At 25.7% G+C, this 10,026-nt stretch overlaps 1 protein-coding gene across 1 annotated transcript in view; it reads left to right on the top strand.

Moving 5' to 3' along the window:
* The window catches only part of LOC113373488 (protein Wnt-4-like), a 19,988-nt gene extending 18,764 nt beyond the window's left edge, over positions 1–1,224 (top strand). The window contains exon 7 of the mRNA XM_026613781.1: positions 1,035–1,224. Within this exon, the coding sequence (XP_026469566.1) occupies positions 1,035–1,215 (181 nt within the window). The 3' untranslated portion in view covers positions 1,216–1,224. The remainder of the gene's footprint in view (positions 1–1,034) is intronic.
* The last annotated feature ends 8,802 nt before the right edge of the window (positions 1,225–10,026 follow it).

Raw genomic sequence — 10,026 nt, 5'->3', positions numbered from 1 at the left:
TTTTCTTGACTTTGAAGTTTGAGACCAAAATTTAAAGAATGTATGTTTGTTTGTATCCATGTGTGTGTGTAAGTGATATGAGCCAAATTTTAACTTTTTATCCAATTTTGAGCTTAAATTATATGCTTAAACAATTAACATAGTATTATTTTATTTTTTTATATATTATAATTATTACTTCCCAGATTTGGCAAAATGACTGATGAAGAAACTGCTGCTCAAATAAATTGTTCGACCAAGCAACTAAAAATGCTAGTAATAAAACGATCGCCAAAAAACGAAAATTACAAGCAGATCCCCGACATGATCAAATTTCACACAAGGCTAGCCGCAATGAATCTTCATACAACAGGATAGGCCGAAAAGTAATTCATTGTAATTCAAGTTATATTCACTATAAAAATCAATATAATTTATTTTTACTAAGGTTGTTCAGCAATCCCAAGCAATTACTTGTAAATGCCATGGAGTATCTGGTTCTTGTAGTGTGAAAACATGTTGGAAAGCTCTGGAAGCTTTAACAGTCCGGTCAAAAGCTCTTGAGGAAAATGGATCAGGCTGTGGAAGTTGCCTCCACGTCGATTGGGCACAAGTAGGTAACAATCGAATAAAAACCAAAAAAACTGTGTTTCCATATGTTTTATACAAATAATAGTAAAATATTTTGATTGGCAATATTAATGAGAATTGTAATTAAGATGAAATATTTATATTTCAGCTACTCAGTTATCTGGTGTGGCACCTGTAGTCCAGCACCGATGTCCAATCAACTTATTTTTTTGACAAAAGTCCTGATTATTGTGAAGAAAATTTATCTGCAGGAAGTTTTTGGTACCAAAGGAGGTAATAAGATATTTTTGTTTTGTTTGTTATTTGATCATGTAGAAGATTGAGAGGTTGGAATAATTAGTAATCATAATTTGTTTACTTTTGGGATTATAGACTAAATTTGTTTGTTTGCCTTATTAAAAATATTTTCCAAAATGATTGAAATATTTAAATATCTTTTTTTATTATATTATATCCTTTTCCAGGACCTGTTCGGTGGGTGTTACAGGACTTAGTGTTGGCAGCTGCCACCATTTGTGTTGTGGTCGTGGCTACAATACGGTTGTTGAAGAGAAAATAGAAAGATGTCACTGTGTTTATCATTGGTGCTGCTACGTTAAATGTAAAACTTGTATAACTACCACCCAACGTCAAGAATGTAATTAAATAATAAAAAAAGGGAAATCGAAAGATAAACATTTTTCATCGAATTGAAAAGAAAAACGAAAGTTTCCTTGTTTTTGCAAAAAATGAGCATGCTGAGTACTATGTCAAAAGATTTAAACTAGAGTTACTTTTCGGGATTAAAAATAATATCTTACAACCACAGGCAATTCGCTTTAGAAAGTTTCCAAATTTTATTTATTATGAAATGCAATATTCAAAAATCCCACTTGTAAAAGCCAGTAAAGTTCATTTAAAACTAACGAGTAAAAGTTTGCTATATTGGCGTAATTAATTAAATTAATAATTGAAATCTATATTCATATAAATATTTAATATTACGTTTTGTGAATCAAAAAATATATTTATCTCAGCTTGCACTAGTTGTGCTCAATGATTCCCAAAAAATATCAAGAATTGTAAATCATTTCAAAAATTCATTTGTATATAATTATAATTATTCATTCACTTTAATTTTTGAATATATAAAATGTACTGCAACTCTATGGTAAATTAAGCTTATTTATATTAAATATTGATAAGAGAAATCGTCAAAAGCATTAGCTTTGCGTCATTAAAATGTTCTGAATATATAATATATAGTAAAGTTATATGTACCAATTCAAAATATCACTCATATATCTTCCAGTTTACCTCACTTTTATTAGTTTTTTTAATAAAAATTAAAATATTAATATTTTATCCATAAAGCTCAAATTTTCAATATACATTTCATACACGTTTTTAAACTAGTCGATGTATATTTAATATTTATCAAAAATAACAAAATTATACTACAAGTAAATAATCAATGTATCATACTTCTACATTTTTTTAATTATCATTCAGATCTCAAAATAAATCATAATAAATCTTATGCATAAACAAATTCTCTATTGTTTTATTTCAGTATGCAATTTTAAATCAAGTTTGACGTAGAAATATTAAATTTTTGTTAGATTTTTGTTTTGTAAAAATATTTTTGTATGTGTATTTTGTATTTGTAAAAGTATGGATAATCGTGCATTACAAGAAGAGGCTGCTCTAAAATATCAGCAATGGAGAGAAGAAACGGTAAAAATTACTTATTTAAAATATACAAAAAATCAGAATCAATAAATAAATTTTAGTAGTAGAATTTTTAAGTGGAAAGAATAGCAGTGAGGGCTACATATCACAGTGGCAGTTTTTTGCCACGAATTAATATAAATGTAGAATGGACTAGATACATATATAAAGAAATGTATATATGAAAATTATTTCAAAATCTTTTTTACCAGGCACCCCTGCCTGACTAAGATAAACACATATATCATAATAAAAAAAAAAATGCATATATCATATACTACTCTGTTTATGTTAGAAGAAAATAAATAATTATCAAAAATCATTTTTATGTGCTTTTCAAAATATTTGCTTTATGGGTTTTAGACTTTCAAGTTTGTTACATCTTTACATTTGTATATAAATACCTAAGAATCTTTCATACATTATCTTATAGTAGACAACTCTTATATTATATGATTTTTAGGCAAGAATTATTAGCCAAAGTGTTTTAATATAATGAAAATATTATATAAGAAAAATTATTCATTCAAATCCCTTCCTTAAATTTCTAATATACAGATCCAAAAAAAGTATCCCTTGTTAGCTGAACTCCCATGTCATATTTTGGCCCTCGTTCTGGAGATGGTTCAGGTGAACCTGTCGCCCACGTTGGTGCCTTTGATGCCTTATTTTTGTCTTATGAACTCTTGACATTCGGCAAAAAGAGGTGACAAGAAAACGAGGTGCAATCGTGGAAATGGGAATTGCTGAAGAAGAAGCAATATAATAAAGGAGCTATAATTAACAATAGAAAAATAGGGTAGATTTATTGTAAAATTGGATTTTTCTAGGCTTATTGGACGCATTTGAATGAATTTATATACCAAAATATGGTATTCGATAAGTTTTTGTTAGCAGTTTTCGTCAATTCCAATAAGGCTACAACTTGTTTACAGCAAGTAGCTTAAAAATAGTCTAATTTCAACACACAATACTAATTAGTAAATTTTTCAATTAAACATATAGTGGATGTTTTATCATTGCCATCTAAATAGTAATTTTCAATGGAAGTGCTAATAAATAATAATAAATATATTATCTCAGGAAGGAGCTCGAGTGATTCCATTAAGATCTTCAGCAGTGCACGGTCATACAAAACATCTAAAAACCAATATTATTGATTTCTACCCTTTTTATCACGCATTAAAAGAACAATATCGAAAATGCGGTATAACATTCGATACTGAAGACAAAAGTTGGCATGTTTGGTAGATTGTAATATATACTAAAATTTACTAAAAAATATGTATTAAACATTATTTATAATTTACGTGATGTAATAATCTGAAACAAAATTATATGTGCATCGATGTCAAAAGCAATGTTTTTATTTGATCATTAGAGAGAAGTTTTTTTGAACACCATATTTTTCATTCATTACTATCATTTTTTTTTGAGAGTTTAAATAAGCTGGTAATACCATTATCAATATATTTGCAAATTATTATGTAACATTTAAGTAATAAAATTAGTATCTCATGAGTATATATATTGATATTTAAATTTTGTTGAATGTGAATTACAAGGGCTGTTCTACAAAAACCTGGACAGATAAGCTCAGTATAACAGACATTACTTTTAGTGAAAGCTTATTTTAGTAGGTGCTTTATTAGCTTTATTCTTAGCTCGTTTATTTTAAAATATGACAATCAATTATGTTACTTTTTTGTGTATAGTTTTGAAAAGTTTAAGAAATTGATTGAAATTATACTTAGATTGATCTACCTCAGCCAACATAAAATTCTATATATTTATCTCTTTGTACCTCATAGAAGATTTGAGGTTTGTATTGGTTGAGTTGAGATGAATGATATTGCCAATAAAGTTTACAAGGTTGAAAAAAAAAAACGAAAACTTAAACAATATAAATAAATAATATTTATAGATCATAAATGAGTTAATTTAATAATGTAAGAATCTTAGAAATTGGAGATCCGAACAAACATGCAACAGTTATATGTTTTGCTTCTTCAGAGATGCCGCAGCTGTTATTTTCAAGTTTGATCAATTTTCGCTAGTATAAAAGAAAAACGGATATTTTGTATGTTTTAGTGAAAATTTAAAATATTTAGTGACGTTTTGAAAATACAAATGATTAGGTTCCGTACCATCATTTTTTCTCAAAAACTATTACTGCTTTATGACTATTTTAACTGGTGAAGAAGCAAATCCATTTCCGATAGTAATAAATATTATGAATAAACATCAGAAAAATGCAATAAATGAATAAATGAAAAATAATCTATATTTCATATATGGATAAAACTCGATATGGATTATTTCCGAATATGTACTGAATTTTTCTATAAACCAGCACATGTTAAATAATAATTTTAAAAATGTAAAATAAATCATAAAAATAATTTGATAATATATTATAAAAAATGAATAATATAATTTTATTACATTTTAAAATCATTTCACATAAAATATTATAATTGAATATATTAATATTGAAAAGAGAATATGTGGGAGAGAAAAGAGAATGGTTCTTACAACTCATCATGATTGTAAATACGTTCTATATGATTCTTATTTTAAACAAATAAATATCATTTATATTTTAATTATTCTTAATTCTAAAACTGAACATGCTTAGGATTTAAAAGGACTCACCGAACAAGCACCGATTCTTCTGGAACATCTCGATTAACAATTTGTTATCTACATAAAATAATATTGATTAAATATATAATAATAGTTGGTAATATATTCTGAAAATGAACAATTAAAAATAAAAATAATTACCTCGATACTTCCAGAAGAAGGGTGATGAGGATCTTCGAGGTTTTTGAAACTCATCATTGTCCTCACATTTTGTACACTTGACTATCACTGAACTAATATAATAACTAAGCACTATAAAAAATATACATTGAAAACTTGAAGTATTCAAAACTTGCAATAAACCGCACTGACGACTACAAATTTGTAAAATTTCAGACTTCAAAATTGAAATATTGGAGAAACACCTGCAAAGATATTATTGAAAATTAATAAGAAATATGAACAATATTTAAGATTTGTTTTATTTTTTTAAATTCCTACTTATGTCTCAATTAATTGATAATCAATTAGCAGATTTTTTTGAACATATTATTTAGAAAATTCAAATGCACAGTACTATGTTCTTTGAGTGAATTACAAATGCTTATTTATTCCTCAATTTAAGAATCTGAAAAAATAAGTAGCAAGATAAAAAGTAACCTTTTATGAAGTACCCATATGCAGATCTATTAACTACCTTTAAATTGATTTTAAAATTTAATTTTTTAACTTTCTGAATTAATACATAGCCTTCTGCATTTAATAAATATTACTTCCTAATATTATTCATTCAAAGTGATAAAATAAATTGATGATTCAATAGAGACTGTATAGCACATATTGTTTTATTAAATAATCTATTTTGGTTATCAATAAATTTATTACACCAAAGAACTGTTCATATGAAATTGATGCGCAATATTACTTTCTACAGAAAGATAAGATAAAAGTTAAAATTTCGTGAAAAAACTGTATAATTTATTAATCATACATTTAATTAAGCGGATTATAAGAATGAACAGATGGTACGAGTGTAAAAACATCACATAATCAGAGACTTGATGGAATATGTAAGTAATTTATAGGTATATATAAATTTATTTAAACATATATTGATTTAAAATGCTGAATAAAATTTTACAAAATAGGTAAGATCTAGTAACTTGTAAAATAAATTACAGATTCTGTTTAAATGAAAATCTCTATTTTTTCGAGTAGATGGAATTATTATTGATTGAATAACTTAAAATTTGTATAATTAAGTATAAGCCTATTGTTGGTTTATAACGTATTTATTATGTATATTAGTATTCAGGTATTAGTATTTAGGTATCTTATAGTTCATTTTTACAATTATGCCACTAATACTTGAAATAATAAAAACTCGGATTTTTTACAGAAATGATTAGACAGCAAATATAAAATATTATATTTTGAAAAAGTGGTAATTGAATTTAAAATTAAATCGCCTCAAATTGTGTAAGAAATATTAGTTTGGGTGGTACGGAATTCTTTACTTGAAAAATAAGGAGCATTATTGAACAAATTAATTTATTAAGAAGCATTATTGAACAATAATTTAAAAAATGAGCTATATTTTATAAAAACAAAAATTACATTTAAGAAAAAATTGCATTATAAAATAGTGACATTCATGTTAGACGTAGGCGCTTGGAATTTTATATATAGAATCTATTCTTGGAATATCTGCACTTTGGTTTTAATTTCGATAATAATGAAAAAAAGTCGATTTATTGGATTAACTTTTTGATATTTAGGAAAACAAGGCCATAAAAAAAGAAAATATTCTTTAGATAAAAAATAAATAATTTCCTTAACTTAAGGAAGTAAGTATTTGCTTTTGGTCTGGGTTTGGTAAACATTTTTGAACTAATAATTTGCAAAACATAATGGTTCATAGAGCATTGTCTTTGACTTGCATGACATTTTTTTCATTATTATTACTAATTTATAAAAATTAATTTAAAAAGTAACCTGTGAACCAATAATTTTCAGAACATGAAAGTTTTCCAAAGCTAGTAAAAGTTGGAAAGTTTTCCAAATAGTAGTTTTTAATTTACATGAAATTTACATTTTAATACTAGATTTTAGGAAAATTTTAAAAATCTATAAAAAAATTATTATAAATAGTTTACAAAAGTGTGCACCAGCTCTATATTTCTCTTCATCAAAATTCGTCGCGTACAACACCAACATTTACGCTTGCGCGCGGAAAATATGAAAAGCGCGGGGGTGTTAAAGGAAAATGTATCAAAACGGGAATACAAGCCCGTACAGGGACCAATCAGAATTTTCCCCAAATTACAATTGGTTGAACGTCCCCTTCCCGGCAATTTCAAATCTGGCACTTTCACGCGCGCATGCCCGATCTTCTTCAGAATCAGTCTGACACCGGACTTTGCCATGTACGCACACTGGACTGTTTTTGATTTTTGAAAAATATAGTTTTATGAAATGTTTTTAGTAAAATGATTTATGTTTTGTGAAATTTAAATCCATAGTGAATTTTTGGCGAATAAACTATTTATTAAAAAAATCGGTAAATTAATAATAATTGTTTTGTAAATGTTAAGTGGTGTTCGAAAAGTTATTCAAAATTGAATTGATTACTAATAATTTGATTTACAATGATATAAAAAATAAATAACACTTCATGTTATCAATATCATTTATAAATAATATATTCTAAAATTAGTTTTCTAAAATTAAAAAATATAAAGTTGTTATTCATAAGTGAATTAAAATTAAATTTTCAACCCTCATGAAGATCATCAACAAATTCATATATTGAGCAACAGGCGCACATGTCACAAATTATTTAGCAAAAATTAAACTTCAGCTATTTGTTTTACTTTGTAATCAATCATAAATTCATTTGTTATTCTAAACTAATTCAATCATAATTTTTGAAAAATCTAAGGACACAACACGTGCTTTTTATACAAAGCCATATAAGCATATCAACTTATATACGTATCTATATATACATTCATATATATATATATATATATATATTATGTCTCATATAAATTAAATATTTTTTCCAGAAACGTTTAAATAATCACCACTATGCCCAAACATTCCAATATATAACGAGTATCATTTAAGAGCACAAAATTTTTAACCATATTCATTAAACGACAAGTTAATCCAGTGTGTTATTTTTTTATTTTTGGTTATTTTTTATTTGAAAAAGAAGTAAATTTTCCCGAACCGGCATATCGTTGGCGGCCATTTCGGAAAAGCCTGTGACGTCATGTCGCTTTCCCGGATTTTCTGCATAGTGCTCCTGTATACGACACAGGGTGAGTAATTTTTCAAAATAATGTAAAAATAGATTTAGAAATATTTTAGTTTGTTAAATGTAAGTAGTGATATTGAAAAATATTAATTTAAAGCCTAAAGCATGGAAAATTACACTCATTATACAAAAGACATTTCTTGCTTGAATTTTGTACTATATATTGTATATACGGTACAGACTAAATAAATTTCTCCGATATTCAAAAATTGAGATCCAAATATGAATAATAACAAATTTCGGCATCATCTTATTAATAAGACAAATAATAACCTCAATACTCAAATAGAAAAAAGAATTATCTATTATGATATTAAATTTTAATGACAACCACATGAAAAAACGAATACAACCAGACCATAGAGTATAGAACAATCAATTGAATAATAACTACAAATAATTTATGGTATAAATAAATTTCTTCGTTATTCAAAAATTGAGATCCAAACATAAATAATAACAAATGATTGGCATCATCTCGTTAATAATACAAATATTAACTACCATAATCAAATGAAAAAAAATTTAATGGCAAGCACATGAAAAGACGAATTTTGAGATATATTATAAATTTTTATTCAAGAGTTAATTGTTATATTCATTTTATAATATTATATATCTATATATATATATATATATATATATATATATATATATGAACGTTCTTAATATAATATGTATTATAAATCTTACTGTATTACAAATCTTAACTGATGAAAATTTATTATAAATACTACCATCTGTAATAGTAAATCACATGCATAAATTAATAAAAAAATAAGAGCATTTATATTTTTGGGATTTGCAACTATCTACAAATTCCACTATAAAAAAATTAATTTGTAGACTGACTCATTATACACAGCTGCCTTTGCAAAAATAGTACTTTTAAAGCTATATTGGAGCTTTTAAAAATCCATCTTAGTTTAAGAAGTTTGTTTTTTATTTATTTTGTCATATAATTTTCAACTGTCTTTAGTCGACATCAAATAAATTTAAAGATAATATAGTTAAATTACATATGACAAGTAAATGACTATAGTACAAGTAGCCAGTTTTACTTCTATTTCAAATACAAAATACATTTGTTTGAGCTTTTTTGCAAAAAGCAAAGGAAGAAAGAGTTAAAAGCTGTTACAGAGTAAGGATAATGTAAGCACTAGTGAAAAGTTGAAATATTTTATTAATCGTAAATATACAAAATTATGTAATCCCAATAATATGGATCAAGTTCATTGACAATCAATTCTGTTTATGGAGTTTTTACGAGAGCAGAAGAATGTGTAAGGTATCGCCAGGGTCAACCTGTTGGACACACTAAAAACAAGTCAGTCGAGAGATTGTCGACGGGATCGAATCATATTTGGATATTAAATGCCACAACTCAAATAAAATGTTTTGTAATTGATAATCACGGTTTCAATAAAGAACTAAATGAATAAATCGAAATTTCTCCAGATTTTGTAGAATAGTATACCGAACCGAATTGAATCTAACTTTTTATTGGTACCTACTCCAAGCTCAATGGCTTCAAAGCATTTTAAATTAAATTATTAACTTTTTTTAAACAATTTTTACTCAAATTGAAAACATCAATTTAAAGCCATTGACTACTATTTTAAATTTTTTAAAACACATTTTACTCAATTTTAAAATATTAAGTTGAAACCATAATATGCACCTATATTATTTTTTTATAATATTTGTATATTAGTCTTCTATTATGAAAGATTAATTACCAAAATCGATTTCATTTTCATAGATATTCTAAAATCATTGTTCTTATATTGCTAAAATTATATTAAATTATTTCAGCAATAGAAAATTACATAACTTTA

This window comes from Ctenocephalides felis, unplaced genomic scaffold (assembly GCF_003426905.1).
Source record: "Ctenocephalides felis isolate EL2017-DRISC unplaced genomic scaffold, ASM342690v1 CF-g0.4_SCAFFOLD_01604, whole genome shotgun sequence".
Lineage (NCBI taxonomy): Eukaryota > Metazoa > Arthropoda > Insecta > Siphonaptera > Pulicidae > Ctenocephalides > Ctenocephalides felis.
This window is presented reverse-complemented; position numbering and strand designations above follow the sequence as displayed.